The sequence below is a fragment of the Emydura macquarii genome, unplaced genomic scaffold (genome assembly GCF_026122565.2).
Source record: "Emydura macquarii macquarii isolate MOO-44397 ecotype Brisbane River unplaced genomic scaffold, CSIRO-AGI_Emac_v2 contig_2422, whole genome shotgun sequence".
In the NCBI taxonomy this organism is placed as follows: domain Eukaryota; kingdom Metazoa; phylum Chordata; order Testudines; family Chelidae; genus Emydura; species Emydura macquarii.
This window is the reverse complement of record NW_027132559.1, coordinates 43,073,238-43,089,728: the sequence shown is the minus strand read 5'-3', so window position 1 is coordinate 43,089,728 and position 16,491 is coordinate 43,073,238. Positions and strand designations below refer to the sequence as shown.

General features: G+C 41.7%; 1 protein-coding gene across 1 annotated transcript; it reads right to left on the bottom strand.

Moving 5' to 3' along the window:
- Positions 1–532: 532 nt before the first annotated feature.
- On the bottom strand, positions 533–6,840 carry LOC137162254 (uncharacterized). The gene is made up of 3 exons (XM_067561858.1): positions 6,022–6,840; positions 3,464–4,634; positions 533–2,684 (listed from the first exon to the last, which is right to left on the bottom strand). Exons 1-3 carry the CDS (start codon positions 6,838–6,840, stop codon positions 2,644–2,646), a joined length of 2,031 nt encoding a protein of 676 aa, XP_067417959.1. The 3' UTR covers positions 533–2,643.
- Positions 6,841–16,491: the final 9,651 nt, after the last annotated feature.

Genomic DNA, 16,491 nt, shown 5'->3' with positions numbered 1-16,491 from the left:
GATCTCTGCTCGTTATGCATGTGTTCATTTTATTGTTACCACATCCTTCCTACTCCCTCTTTTGTTTGTTTTGTCCATCTGTTGTGTCTTGTCATAAGCTTAAACTGTAAGCTCTGGAAAGCGAGAGCATTGTCTAATGTATATGTTTGTACAGTGTCTACCACAATGTGGCCTCCAACCTTGACTGCGCCTCTTGATACTTTCTAATGCAAAGTCTCGCTCTTATAAAAGAGACTCTAGGTGGGTGTGATGTGTTTGGAACATCAGACAAGGAAGGTGATTTTAGCAGCCATGAGCTGCACACACTGCACAGCACCCAACATTTCAAGTGGCTAAAGCAGGATGCAGTGCCCATCCAGTTGACACCATCCACCCTGTTGGAAAAATATCCAAATGAGGTTCGTTTGCCCTGCACCAGGAAAAGAGATCCACGCAGGTAGTTGGGCAGTCTCCAAGTTTTATTTCTGCAGAGGTCGGACACTTCCCAACAAGTGGTCAGTGTGAGACCCCGAAGGCATGCTGTCTTGCATATTTATACAAACACAAACAAAGAAATTATATATGCATAAATTCTTAATGCTTATTGGTACACTCAAATTATTATTGTTATTACTGTTAACATTACACTTTATACTTCTTCTAACTATAAACATATGCATAACATAAAAATAAGGGCAAAAGGTTTCAACTTATCTATCAACATTGTCTAGACTATGTCTCAAGACTGCAAAAAACAAAAACTAAATTATAACTAACTCCTCGTTTCTTCTGTTAATCTTTCTCTCTGACTTTGGCAGGGATAAGCACCATAAACATATTGAAAAGGAGCGGAAGGGTGATTTCAACAGAAAGCAGAACACTAAAAACAACAAAATGGAGTAACTGTGGTCAAGCAAACAATTATTTTCTTTCAATCCCCCTTTGAGCCATACTGTATCACCAGTTTGGCTCACTAAAAAAACTTGATCTACTTTTTGTTTAAGTGCAACAATGTCAACCTGAGTCAACATTTGCAGGGCAGGGGCACTGGGTTTCACAACTTTGGTAAAAGCAGAACACACAAAGGGCAAATTACCTAAGCATTAAAAAAACAACATCGAACAATACAAATTACAACAAACAAAACACTATAAAAAAACAAAAACTTAAGCCATTGCATATCTGGTAACCAAGCAGTTAACCAACCCCACAAATCAAATTTACCATCAGACTGCTTGATTTTTTCTGCTAAATGGTGGAGATCAGCTAGACGTTTTTAAATCAATGAACTATGGTCTGATAAATTAAAGCAACACATCCCTTGGAATTCTTGGCATCCATGATTATGATGTAACAAAAGATAATCTATTGCAAGCCGATTTTGCAGGGTGACATGGCAAACGTCTTGTAAATCCTCAGCCATGGCTTGAATCAAAGTGGAGGTTAAATTAATAAACTTTGCTAAGGCACATGCCACCTTGGATACTTTTTTGTAATTAATAACAGTAAGTCTAGGGATACTTACTAAGGATGTAGCTAGGGAAATGGCCTTAGCTTTAGAAAGCAAATTAACTGAATTATTACAATCAGGACCCAACTGCTGCAGGGTACGCCATAGGCGAGAGGGATAGAAACGGTTAGGGGGCAACACTGCCAAGGCAGAAGTAACTCTGCCTATAGCACAGGGACCCCCAGTGGCGTTGGCAGGAACATAAGTGTAAGCAGTTAAACCACAAAATAAAAACCACCCCTTAGGTAAATAAAGGAAAGTGGTAAAATAGCTACTATAACTAACACTACTACATTCTAATTCTTTAGTAGTGGTCACATTAACATACTTCTTAGTACAATTAACAAATTAAATACAGTCATAGGCTTGAGTTAAATTATGTAACTAAAAGGTGAGTCAATGGGCATTGGTCCAGTGTGGCTGGGGCTTAAAAGTGGATCCCCATCGGGGTAGGTCTCCCACTACCCAGGTAGAATTGTTGTAGTCAATTAATTGGGTATAGGCATGAATATTGGGAAAATTACAGGCTACCCCAATAAAACAAGTGGTCAAAGATGACCCTACATTATCTCCCCCCGTCATACAAAACGCAGTGGAATTTAAAGCAGTACGAGTCATTTCTACCCACCAATTGTTATGGGAAGGATGGATCCGGGTTTGATAAGGGGTATCTGGGGTGGAGTCCGGGGTGGAGCTCCCATGCCCTGTAATCAGCCAAAAATAACAAAGGGTGAAAACCAGAGGGGAGGCAAAGGTCTCAAAACCCTGGACTTTCACCATTTTCTCTATTTTCCAGCACAAAAATGAAATGTCAATAATAAGCCCAGTGATTATACAAACAAAACAAAAAAAACTCATTAGTATTTTAGCTCAATAAACACATTCTAGGTTGGTTCAGTAAATGGAACAATAGTCCATGCATTAGAGTCTGGCTGTCGGGTTAACTTCAAAGGTGGTACCACAGCCGGGGTACTGTCATCATATACTGCTGGCTTCACTTGGGAATGGTGGATCCAGGAGGACTTTTCTGCATCTTTACTGCTGTATGGGTAGTTAGCAGCACCTGGAATGGTCCTTCCCAAACTGGCGTTAGGGGACTGGAACGTCTGGGAATCTTTATCCACACGCGGTCACCAGGTTGGTAAGGGTGCACCTCACAATCCAGGGAAACTGGCTGGAGTAGAGCTCCTGATTTCTGTAAGAGTAAAAAACGCTTACGCAAGGATTTCACATACTCATATAATTGGAAATCCCCTCCCATAAGAGTTCTAGTGAGAAACTGAAATTGTTTTGCCATTGCAGGGGGATGTCCAAACAACATTTCATATGGGCTAAGACCAATATCTTTCCTTGGCCTATTTCTTAATTGAAACAAAACAATAGGTAGGACCTGGGGCCACTTTAATTGTGATTCACGGCAAAGTTTTCCCAATAGGGTTTTTATTTCCCGGTTTACCCTTTCCACCTGTCCCGAACTTTGTGGATGGTATGGGGTGTGTAGTTTCCTGGTAATTCCAAAAGCTGCATACACCTCGTTCAGGGTTTCTTCAGTAAAATGACTGCCTTGGTCAGAGTTAACCATTTGAGGGAGCCCGAACCTAGGGATGATCTCCTTTAACAAAAAATTGCAGTTGCACTTCTGGCAGGAGTAGCTTCAACCCAGTGGGTTAACTGATCAACAATCACCAGCACATATTTGTAACCTTGACAGGCTGGCAAGGAAATAAAATCCAATTGCAAGTTTTCAAATGGTAAAACTGTCCATGGCTGGGCACCTTCTTTTAAATCTTTCCTGGATACTGCATTAAAGGCTTGGCAAGTGGGGCAGGATTGGGTTACCCTTTTTGCTACCTGATGGACTCCAGGAGCAAACCATGTACGCAGGATGGTATCTGCGATGGCTGCCGCCCCATAGTGCCCCTGGCTATGAATCTGCTGGCACATGGGTCTTAACAAAAGATAAAATGGGCTTACCTTGGGGAGTCCACCATAATCCCTCCTTTTCCACTGCCTCATAAAGCTTTACCCACCGGGCTTTCTCTTCTGCAGTTATGGCATTTGATATTTCCTTCTCTTGTACTCCTGGCACGAACACTGGAGCAGACACACTCAGGGGCAGTGGCTGTAGAGCTGCTTCCTTGGCTGCGTAGTCGGCTTGTCTATTCCACAGGCTGATGTCATCCGTAGCATTGGAGTGAACTGCACAGTGCATGACTGCAATTTCTCTGGGTAACATAATGGCATTCAGCAAGTCTTCAACCTGTTTGGCATTAGCAATTTTACTCCCTGTAGAAGTGAGAAACCCTCGCTGCTTCCATAAGGCTCCTACAGCATGGCCAATACCAAAGGCATATTTAGAGTCAGTATAAATATTGACAGCTAAATCCTTGCTTAACTCACACGCCTTAGCTAGTGCTACTAGCTCTGCTGCCTGGGCGCTGAGTGACGCTGGTAGTGATTCCGCCCACAGCCCTACGAATAGGGAGGTCACTGCTGCTCCGGTATATCGGTGACCCTCCCGCACAAATGAGGAGCCATCTGTAAATAAAATCTGATCTGGATTAAAAAGAGGTACATCTGTTAAATCTGATCGTGGCTGCTCAACCACATCTACTACCTTGCAGCAATCATGGGGCTCTTCTATCAGGTCAGGTTCTGGTAATAGTGTCGCTGGATTTAATATGGAACACCTTTGAAGGGTGATGTTTTTTGCTGCCAGTAAAATCACTTCATACTGGGCAATTCGTTGGTGGGAGAATGCTTGGGTCTTCTCTCGTGTCATAAGGGCTTCCACCTCATGAGGCACAAATACAGTCAAAGGATAGCCCAACACAAGATCTTTACTCTTGGTAATCATCTCAGCCGTGGCTGCAACAGCTCTTAAACAACCCACAGCTCCTTTGGCTATTGGATCTAGCTGGGCAGAGTAATAAGCTACCGGTTGTCTCCTGGAGCCGAAACTCTGGGTTAGGATTCCAGAGGCCACCCCCCCTCGTTCGTGCACAAACAGCTGGAATGGCTTTCGGTAATCAGGGAGTCCCAAGGCTGGAGCTTTACTTAATTTCAGCTCAGCAGTCTCTTCAAGAAGCTCTGGGACAGAGGCTTTAGTTAACTCACAAGTTCCCCAAAAGCAGGAATCCAGGGTCTGCAAAATAACAACATGACTCGACAGGGACAGCAGTCACGATGGTGGCAGGATTGGGCACGACTGCATGTCGTGGAATGACATAGGCATTTATTGCTCTTAAGTCCTGAACAAATCTGTACACAGGATTTCCTTGATCATCTAGCTTAGGTTTTTTAACTGGAAAAATCGGAGTGTTACAAGATGAAATACAAGGCCTTAAAATTCCTTGTTCCAGGTAAGCATCAATTAAGGGCTCCAAGCCCTTCTCTGCCTCTCTAGAAATTGGGTACTGAGCCACAGCAGGTGGGGGTTCAGGTTTTACCTGTATAGTTACTGGCAGTGCTGATCGAAGGAGTCCAACATCAGTAGTATTCCATCCCCACAGGGAATCAGGCAGGCTCTGTAATTCTTTAGGCAAAGTTAGTTTCCTGTCTCCAGCACTACATACCATCACAAAATTCTCCAACTCGTCTAGGGGCATATCTAATTTCACAGCACCAGAGGAATCACAATGCAAAGTGGCCTTCAGTTTACACAGCAAATCCCTCCCCAACCAATTAACTGGAGAGGAATCGGTCAACAAAAACTGATGTTCCACAATTAAAGGTCGCACAGTAACTAATGCTGGCGCAGTCTTAGGAACTTGCATAACTGTTCCCCCCCCCCACCCCCACTATAGCTTCATTCCCATCAAGTTTGTACCCTGCTACATTTGCATCTACCACCAGAACTGACTTTGTTACCCCTGTATCAATTAAACATTCATAATTTACATTCCCCACAGTTATGGTTACATATGGTTCTCCCCCCTTTTTATAACACACAGGTATATTTAAACAACACAAATTATTATCACATGCACTTTCAGCATCCTGGAGCTCGAGGCTTTCCTTTAAACGTCATTGTGAATAAGAGTATCCCTGGTCAGGCATAATTGGCTGCCCGCCAGAGGGAGGTGGGGGTACCCCTTGCTGGTATGATGAGCTGTATGGAGCTGGCATGGCATAGGCATAGGCATTAGCTTCCGAAGCTAGGCGAGTTGGACAATCTCGCTTAAAATGTCCTGGCAGCTTGCACCAAAAACATACTGGTGTTTCTCTTGTATTTGCAGCTTGCCCCCCCGCTCTTCCTCTTGCTCTGCCTCTGCCTCAAAAAAAATGTCCTCCTCTCCCTCTCTGGGTCAACATTGCATTTTGCATGTTCACAGCTAACAGCTTGAGCTCATCCTGTTTTCTCTTCCCTTCTTTCAATTGTTCCTTTACCTTTCGTCCTTTAAACACATATGACGGATTATGTGTTAGGACAATAGTCCGGAATTTTCTGATAACTGTAACAGGGTCTTGCCGAAAGGAGGGGTGGTTTTTTGCCAAATAATCAGATCCCCAGGGGAAAAAGGGGTGTGTACCCTCAGCGAGCGCTGTGTGTGCCCATCGGGTATATATTGCAGGCGCAATGGGGCAACGGTGGAGGTGGTGGTGGTGTGCTCTCCAGATTTCTCAGCCCTGAACTTGCATTCTGTGCGGATATAGCCGGGGCTTGGCAGGGGAGGGGAGTCACCATACCTTCTACTGCTTCGTTTTTTCCTCCCAGCCTTCTCTTCCCCCCCTGTTTCATGTTCACTGATACTGCTGCAGCTGCTGTTGTCCTTATCTAAATCTCGCTTTCTCCCACGGCCGCTTTCCTTGCCTAAGTCTCTACACTCCTCTGCCTGAAGCGGAGCGGAAACAAGAAGGGAGGGAGTGGCTGTCCCTCCTGCGGCAGGTCTGCTATCTTGTGAGGCCGGAGTTAGTTGAACTATAGCTGGTAGGGGGGCATTAGGGGGTAAAAGGGGATACAAAGGCTCAGGTGGTTCCTCCTGTCGGCTTTTCAATAACAAAGAGCTTGGAATATAAGGGGGTAGAGTTTCCCCCTTCACTGCAGGCATTGTCGTTACAGGGCAAGCTCCAGTAGAGAGATGTGCCCAGCAATACCAATAATCCATCTGCCTCGGGGCTTTTTCTTCTAGCTTATGTCTTAGTTGTTGTAGCTTGCAATAATCAAAGGTACCATAGGTGGGCCAAATTTGGGCATCCTTGTAATAATATTTCTGCCATTCTGTATTTAGTTTTAGGACTCGAGTTTTCTTCATATCTTTTAGTACCGGTAAATTACCCGCAGCCCATGCTGCTAACACCGTCCCTAAGGGACTGTCCTCGGGGATTTTTTTACTTCCTCCGAGCCCCATTTCCCGTCCACCACTATCACTCCACACACACACACCCACACACTCTCTGTGTCAACACAGCCTCGGCTTTTGTCCTCTTAAGGACAGGTCAGTGAACCTGATCCGAGCCCTTATCCTAGTACTTAAACTAGCACTTATTTCTCCCGTTCATACCTCGTGGACGACCTGTGCACAGAACAATTGGGGATGCGCTTATCTCTTTTAAAAAAACACACCTCCGGAGGATTTTGCAAAAACAAAGTGACAGAATAGAATAAGCTATGGTCTCTTTGCGGGAAAAGGAAAACAAAGTCTGCCACACAGCATTTCTGGCCTTAGAGGACTTGCCTCGAACCAGCTGGACTGCCTGCAGATAGGTCAGCCTGTGTGCCCAGTATCCAGAGAGACCAGAGAGGGACCCAATAATTGGTCCTAAACAAAACAGATAGAAAAGCTGAGGAGATTCCATGCACAAAAAACATTGTGCCACCCAGAACTTCTGCGCTTAATAGCCCTTAGGCCCAGCGCGTGGCCACTGTCAAGGACAGTGCCCGTTTCGGAATCTCCTAAGAAAACCAGACAAACACAACACAAAACATACAGGTACCTGAATCCCTTGGAGACTGCGAGACTACAAAGGGTCTCAACTGCTTTACAGCCTTCCCTCGAGTTCCAAACCCCGTCCAAAAGCCCTCTGGGTGAACTCACCCTATTGCCGGCTGGGGCGTTGGCTGGCGCAGGAACTCAGGGTCGGTTTGCAAGGCAATCCCACTTCTGACACCAGAATTGTTGGAAAAATATCCAAATGAGGTTCGTTTGCCCTGCACCAGGAAAAGAGATCCACGCAGGTAGTTGGGCAGTCTCCAAGTTTTATTTCTGCAGAGGTCGGACACTTCCCAACAAGTGGTCAGTGTGAGACCCCGAAGGCATGCTGTCTTGCATATTTATACAAACACAAACAAAGAAATTATATATGCATAAATTCTTAATGCTTATTGGTACACTCAAATTATTATTGTTATTACTGTTAACATTACACTTTATACTTCTTCTAACTATAAACATATGCATAACATAAAAATAAGGGCAAAAGGTTTCAACTTATCTATCAACATTGTCTAGACTATGTCTCAAGACTGCAAAAAACAAAAACTAAATTATAACTAACTCCTCGTTTCTTCTGTTAATCTTTCTCTCTGACCTTGGCAGGGATAAGCACCATAAACATATTGAAAAGGAGCGGAAGGGTGATTTCAACAGAAAGCAGAACACTAAAAACAACAAAATGGAGTAACTGTGGTCAAGCAAACAATTATTTTCTTTCAACCCCTCCGCAAATGGAGATGGTGGGGTGAATGGGCCAAACCTGAGTGGCACTGTGAACCCATGCACCTTGTTGCAATGCTACTCATTCAAAGGGTCCTCGCAAATGGGGGCAGAGGGATGGGGAAAACTGCCCCTTCCCAGCAGGCCCTGAATGCAAGAAATCTTCTCTGGGACAGGGTTTGTTTGTTTGTTTTTTTTTGGGGGGGGTGGGAGGAATTTTTTTTGGGGGGGGGGAATTAAAGCAGGACAGTCTCATGATACCCAGGAGTATTGGGAGGTCCGAGACTGGAGGGGTACAATGTAAGAGGCCAACAGGCAGGAAAGTATGATGTTTCAGTAGTCAAGGTGAGGTTCAGATGTTCAGCTGTGGGGATGGAGATGTTAGTATGGATTTTGGAGCTGTGGTAGTGGAAGAACCAGCAGGATTAACAACAGCATGAACGGGAGGGTTAATGGAGAGAGGGGAGGAAAATATAACATCAAGGTTGCCAGTCTGAATGGATGGAAGGATAGTGGAGTGGTGAATCCAGGAAAGAAAAGGAAATGAGAAAGGGCGTAGGCATCTATGGAAGAAGGGAGAATAGGGATAGTATTTTCAAAAGCCCCTAACTGACTTTGGAGAACAAGGCCATTTTACTTTCAATGGGACTTGTGCTCGGAAGTCAGTTTGGCGCTTTGGAAAATGCCACCTAAGGGGTTTTGTTTTAAGCATGTCGAGCTGGAGTTGGTAGTTGGACATCCAAGAGATGATATCAGAGAGAGAACTGCTGGAATGGGTTTTAATAGAGTAGCGTAGTAGGTTAGGGAGCCATCAGTGCAGAGATTGTAACTGTGGCTGTGAGAGCAGCTGAGATCAGCCAGGTCATTGGTTGAAAGAGAAAAGAAAGGGACCGAGGTCAGATCCTTGAAGGGCACCAAGCAAGAATGGAAGAAGGATGAATCAGGAAATTGTGAGAGATGTGTCGAGGAGCCTCATTCCAAGCAAACCCTGAGTTCATTTTGGATGCAAACTATGAAGATGACATTAAGCATAAATAATCTTGATTCCAATGATAGATTTCTTACCTGTACTTTGTGCCACTGCTTATATATTCTCTGAGCACACTCAGCTCACTGTTTGCCTAGCCCAGATTTTCAGTTAGGGATTTAAAAAGAAGCAGGTTTCGATATGTTTTATTTGCATTTAACTACCTCCATGGAATTAAACAGAAATGAAAACTGGTAAAATTAAATAGATTTATGAAATTGCAGCTGACAAATGCCACAAATGTAAAGAGGATCCCAATGACATTTGTGTGGTATTTGGAGTACTATAAGGATTTTCACTTTCTCCTAATGTGTACAGTGGCATGGCATTATGTAATAGGCAAAATGTAAAAGCAGTCAAAAGAACACCCAGAGTCCTTCTGAGGTCACTCAGTTTAAAAATTGCAGGGCTTTTATTTCACATATTTAAACAACTGGGGAGACCATACAGACTATAATATGGAAAGAGGTCAGGTTAACTGATGATTTGCACAGCTTTTATTTCCTTTAAAGTATAGTATAGGGTCAACCACTCATAGCACATAGGAATCCATCTGAACCAAAGTTCCAAATTCCCAGTCACATATTTCACAATCCTCTTTGATTTACTATGTATTTTACTTTCACCAACTGGGATGTTAGAGGAATTAACTCCAAGCTAGTATAAAAGGTGAGGGACAGTATACTCTTTTATGCCATCTGAGCATCTTTATTGCATCTCTCCTCACCACACACTTGTGAGGATCCCCATTTTGCAGATAGGGGACTGAGGCACAGAGAGATAGGTGCAGATTTTAAAAGGATGCAGATAGGTGTCTTGTGAGATTTTCTAAAGCACTAAGGTGCCTAATTCCTATTTAAGTGCCTAACTGCCATTTAATATCTGCTGTAAGTGACTTTACAGAGGTCACAAACAGAGGCAGTGTCTAGGAGAGCTGGGAATTAAACCTGAGTCTCCAAAGCCCCAGAGTAGTACCTTAACTGCTGACCACTCCTCCCCAGAGGTTGCACTCCCTCATATGACAGGTGTATTACTCTCACTGCATTAAACCAATGGGACTACAGAATAAGTGCATGTGAGGGCTCCACAATCAAAATCAGTAGAACTCCAAATGGAATAAAGTACTGCTCCAAATGAGTAAGGCATCAGAATCTGGCCCTCAATGTTTTATTGATTTTTCAGGGTAGGGGGTGGCTTATCACTAGGAAGTGTTGCATTGTGATGGTAAGTGGATTTTTAAAAGGTACAAACAGAGTGACGGGAGGAGGTTAGGAGCATAATGTTGCTGTGTACTGTGTGGTTGAGTTCAAAAAAGTGACTCCAAGGGAGCAGGGAGGCTTTAGCAGCAAGGAGAAATGTTTGCAGAAAGCTTTAGTTTTTGTATAATGCTGCCAGCCTACAATTGAAATAAAAGCAGAACCAAGCATGAGCAGGAGAGAAAAGAGCCACTGTGACATTTTACTAAAATGCCAAGCCCTTTGTACTACCTGAGCGAGAGCTAAATCGGGCAGCCCCTGATAAGAACCAGCTGTAAGGCAGGGCTGGAATGGAAGGACAAAGGAGCAAGGGACATTTCCTCAGGTTCTGAAATGTGTGTTTCTTTTCTGAAGAAATGTTGGCCAATGGCACTACTTATAGCAAAGTCCTAGGAGTGGGATCCACTAAGGTAGTTAGGTGCTTAATTCTTTGATTAGGTGCCTAATTCCAAGTTCTGGCGCTTCTGTGATCCACTAAATTCCCCATGAGCGTGAGACTGGTGCTGACTCTGTAGTCCATTGGTCAAGGCATCCACGTGGAGGTGGGAGATCCCGGGTCCAGTCCCCCTTCTTCAATTGCTTTTTCACTATTTATCCACAGTGGAACAGCTTCAACAGGAGAGATTGAGGGAGCCCCCCATCAGAACATCCCATAGCTCAGTGTTTGGAGCGCCTTCCGAAGAAGGAGGAGACCCCTGTCCAAATCTTTCCCCCCAGCGGAGAGAGGGGAATTGAACCTGGGACTCTCACATCCCTGGTGAATGCAGTAACCACTGGGCTAAAAGTTAGAAGATGGGTGGCACCATCACCATGGATCACTCAGAAGAGCAAGGCACCTAACTCCAAGAGAGGGGCGGGGCTTAGCACACATCCTTCTCCTTGGCATTTTCTCTTGGCTGGCTTAGATGACTCCCTGCCCAGCATGCTGGTTTTTGTGGGTCACATTCTTAGATGCCAATCTGTCCCCATTCATTGTACAGGAAGCCTAGGCACCTAACTTGGCTTTGTGAATCACAGTGTTGTCCTAGGTTCTGTGATGTGCAGCATTGAAACACCAAAATCCCTTTATGGTTCCCACCCAAGGTCACTGGCATGCACATGAATCAGATTGACAGTGACCAAAACACATTATCACAGGACAATTATTTAGTGCCCGAAATAAAATGATGATTTGGTTTCAATCCAGATCCTGGTGAAAAATCATCACCACCTCTTTGGCATTATTAATGCTGTTTTGGGTGGTCTGAACAATGATTGTCTCTGATTGAAGGGGTTAATACAATTCCAAATAAATACAATTCTATTTCTCATTGGAAATGAGTTCTCAAGCAAAGAACCATTTGGCATGGAATCCAGCACCTTTATCCAAATTGTTTGTTTACCAGGGCATGGATTCTCTCAGGTTTTTTTTTTCCCTAAAAACATTCATAATCCTGTGTCCTATATGTAGTATGCAGGGAAATAATGCATAAGGTTTGTTTAAAGCAAAAGGTTTGATTTGTCTTATATAATGTATGTCAAACACTACAGACCTTTGTATCAAAACAGAAAATCAATACAAAGCTTTGTCCCACAAAAAGAACAATAATCTAGACTTTTAGGTTGGGATTTTCAAAGGAGCCATTGGAACTAAATGGGTTTGGGCACCTAATTCCCTTAGGCCCCTTTGAAAAGACTTAATTTCTATTCTATCTAACTATCAAGCTGTTAATAATGTACCTATGGCAAGACATAATATCTACTTTGCTACTACTGCCCCCCTCCCACACTTTTTTTTTTTTAATTATCCTGAATGTGTTTCCTTTTACCAGTGAAAGAAGAGACAGGAGACAATTAAGGAAAAGTGTGAACTCTAAGGCGAATTATGATTTAAAATACAGTCACAATTTTTTGTTGAAACTTGCCTTAGTGACCGATTGGAATTCTACATTTCCCTTTTGCAACCTACTACGAATACTGCCAACATGGGATCCTAAACACACACACAAGCCTTGTCTACACTTACAACTTATACCTGCTTAGCTATGAACAAATCTCCCCAGCTAGTGACAGAGTTTTGCCAACAAAATCCCCAGTGTAGATGCAGGTATGCCAATAGAAGAATGCTTCTGTCATCATAGCTAACATAGTTCAAGGAGGTGGTATTATACTGGCAGAAAACCTCCTCCGCTCAGTGTACAGTGTGTCTACATTAGGGGACTATACTAGCATAACTATGCAGACACAGACTTTACATGTAGGCCTAGCCAAACACATACACACTTTTCAAATCTACACATTCACACATGCAATCGCCTCATGCTCCACTGAAATGCAGCCCGCTTTAGGCTAGGATGCAGAAGCTGTTTAACAGCAGAGCAATAGTGGCGCTTAGGGCAAGAAGTGAAGACATATACAATATCCAGTTGAAACTGCAAGGGATGTAAGTTGGAGAATGAACAGTAAGTACCCAAAATGGAATTTTAAGAACCAGAAATGTAACTAAATATTACTATAATGGTAATACAAAATATGGGTGCTTTCTGGCATAGAACAGTAATGAATTGACTGTCTGCTACTCTGTGTTTGTACAGTGCCTAGCACAATATGGCCCCTTAGGCACTACTATAATAATAAATAATAATAATACTAAACTCTTATATAGCTAAATTAACATAGCTATTATTATCATTATTATTAATAGTAATTAATACATAAAATAATAATAATAATAAATCCAGCAGTCAGGGATGTTAGCATTTTTTACATCATCCCCATAACCGGTTCATGACTGAAAAAGATAAAACAGCTTTTAATCTTGTTATCTGATTGATTAACACCTACTTTTCCATCCTGTATACTGAATTATAATGGAATTCCCATAGAACTAAATATAACAGTGAAAATTCTAACAGAACAATACATCTGACAAATATTATCACAGTAAACACCAAAGCACATAACAACTTGACTTGTATTTAAAATGTTTCACAGGTACATGCTCACCCCGATGGATAACACGTCAGATATAAAAAAAATCTCCTTACGCCTCATGTTTTTAATCATAACATATTTTCTTAATTTCTGTTTAACTGTAGATGAGTAACTGAGTGGAAAGGTTGTGCACTTCACCATGGCCATCTATAATTAATTATAAATATTGGAATCAACTATGAGTCTAGATGCTATTTAGACAGTAATGAACGTAGTGTTTTCTTTGCAGTTCATATTTATTGTATTTTTGAAGGACATTGCTGATGAAAATGCAAGTTCACATTAAAGTCAGCAGAATACAAATTCAGTTTAACATGTATATCAATTTTTAAAATAGTATTTTCAAATCTGTGGTTTTCATCACTTACTCTATAAATTGTGCATCTATTGCCTTTGTACTTCAAGTGCATTTAAAAATATTTTGAATGAACTATGACTTACACTGAAGATGTTGAGTTACATACCAAAATATTACAGGAGGATGTCCTGTGACATAAAAATATGAAGACAATAAAATTGCTATTAACAAAAGAGAAGGAAAAACATATAAGTAAAGAGAAAAGTTAGCCAAGTTTCCTTTTTTTTTTTTTTTTAAATAAATTGTTTATTTTCCATATGTCTCATAAGGGGGCACCATGTCTGAATACCACTAGCATGGGTACCCTTTTCAGTAATGGTGAGATTTTCCCATAGGTTAATATAACTTATCTCTCAATGACTGTTCGAATGACACAGGTTTTTTTGGAATCCTGTGTCTCCAATCCTCTTTCATGTAACAATGTAGACATGGTTATATGATTTTTTTTCTCAGTGAAATGTATCATAACATATTTTTCATTGATAGCACCCAATCGACCCAGACCTCCAGACAACACCTCTACCACCCCGACGCCTATTATTGCACCTAGCAGCAACCACCGCCAATAACATCAAGCCAGCACCCAAAACATTAGTCACCCATTCAGCATCCTCCTAAGCCCACCACCCATATGAAACCAGCTACAGTTCCTTCCTGTGACCACCAAGGATTGTGGAATGTCACTGCAAAGTATTGTGGGATAGTGGTTATGAAAAGAAACCATGGCTAGCTGTGTGGTCCAGGATGGAGAAAATTTGGGAACCCCCGAACTAGCAGAGCCAACTTACATGTATAGATCTGAAAGACAAATAATGGATTGACTTGCACTATAAGACTTGTACTGATCAGGCTTTAGAATGATGGGTTTCCTCAAATTCATCATTAATTTAGCAATATCCACTCTTTCTTTGAAATTGTCCCTATGACTGTTACAGTCCACAGCAACGAAGCCATAATGATTCCACACATTTTAGGCCATGCAGATGATAAAGGTAGACACTAACCCATGTACAAAAGTGGTGGAAACTTTCCAACAATTGCTGTTCCCTCCCCCCATGGACAGTGCTAGTTTGATATGCAAGTACCTGCACCTGAGAAGCACGAGGCAGAGATACTAGCTGCTATTGAGTGAATCTCCCATCTGCAGGGTTTACACTTCTCATTTTACTACTAGAAATTTGTCTACAATGTTACAAAGAACCACCAATATGTACCCTTCCTATCCTTGTTAGAGCACACAGCTTTAATATTTGGTGCATGGTACTTTTTTACATCTTTGGAATCCAGTGGAAAATTAGGACCAATCATCCATCTTGGAATGTAGATTTTAATAATTTGGTATGAAGTGTAAAGCATGCAAATTGTTTGTAGATCATCAATGACCCTTACAAAAACAAACCTCTAACTAAAAAAAATCAATAGCATAAATGAAAAAAAATAATGTTCAATTTTTTTAATATTAAAGGAACGTAAGATTGAGCATCGTAGCCCTACAAAGGGCTGTAAAATAAACCAAGTTAAAGAATACACTCTAGACATACTTTTGTTATACTCCTAATATTCCTGGAGCCAATCTCTGACTAAATTAGCTCCAAATGAGCTCCAAACAACTGTCAACCGTATTGCCTCTTTAGGAAGAAAAATATATGACAAAGAGTAACACAGAACCCAAGAAAAGTAGGGCTGGAAGGGACCTCAAGAGGTCTCATAGTCCAGCCCCTTGCACTGAGGAAGGACCATGTATACCTAGATCAGGGCTGATAGGTGTTTGTCTGCCTGTTCTTAAAACCTTCCAATGACAGGGATTCTACAATAACCCTTGTTAATCTATTCCAGTGCTTAACTGTCCTTATAGGTAAAAAGATTTTCTGAATATCTAACCTAAATCTCCCTTGCTGCGGATTAAGTCCATTACTTCTTGTCTTACATTAAGTGGATATGGAGAACAATTGATCAGCATCCTCTTTATAACAGCCCTTGACATATTTGAAGACTGTTATTATCAGGTCCACTATTCTTTTCTCAAGACTAAACATACCCAGTTTTTTAACCTTTCCTCAAAGGTCATGCTTTCTAAACCTTTTATCATTTTGGTTGCTCTCCTCTGGACTCTCTATTTTGTCCACATTCTTCTTAAAGGGTGGCACCCAAAACTGGATACAATACTCCGCCTGAGACCTCACCAGTGTTTAACAGAGCGGAAAAATCCCATGACTTAAATATGACACACTCATTAATGTTGTGCAAAGCACGAATTATATTTCATCATAACACTGAACCAAATCACATGCCACATTGAAATAAATATGTTCAAAAGCTTCAAAATTTTGAATTTTTTGAAACTTTTCATCTAAAATTCAATTTTTGACAGAAAAAGATCCCCAAAATGTTGATGAAAATGAATCTTTAAAAAAATTTTGGTCAGTGACCAATGCGGCCACCTATAGATCTCATCAAAATTTTCTGGTGATCAAAAAAACTGTCAGGATTTCAAAAAAGCAGCACAAATTTTGAAATCCCCCCTGCACACACACGCACATTTTTTTCCATATTCCAACCAGCTCTAGAAATAATCATGACTATTTCACATTATTAGTGTGCCTAATTCTGCTGTGGTTATCTGAAGAGAATGAACATTAAATTCAACATACAAGAATAAAGGTATTATCATCATAAGATTAATGCGTACCTTTAATGTGTTGGAAGACTCACTTGTAATGTTATTTTACAAA

Bases quoted from the DNA above. Each gene is read 5' to 3' on its own strand.
- LOC137162254 (XM_067561858.1), bottom strand. From the start codon at position 6,840: ATGGGGCTCGGAGGAAGTAAAAAAATCCCCGAGGACAGTCCCTTAGGG. The intron at 4,635-6,021 runs GTACACACCCCT...GTTATTTTGCAG, and splicing joins ACACACAGCGCTCGCTGAGG to ACCCTGGATTCCTGCTTTTG. The intron at 2,685-3,463 runs GTAAGCCCATTT...TTACTCTTACAG, and splicing joins ATTATGGTGGACTCCCCAAG to AAATCAGGAGCTCTACTCCA.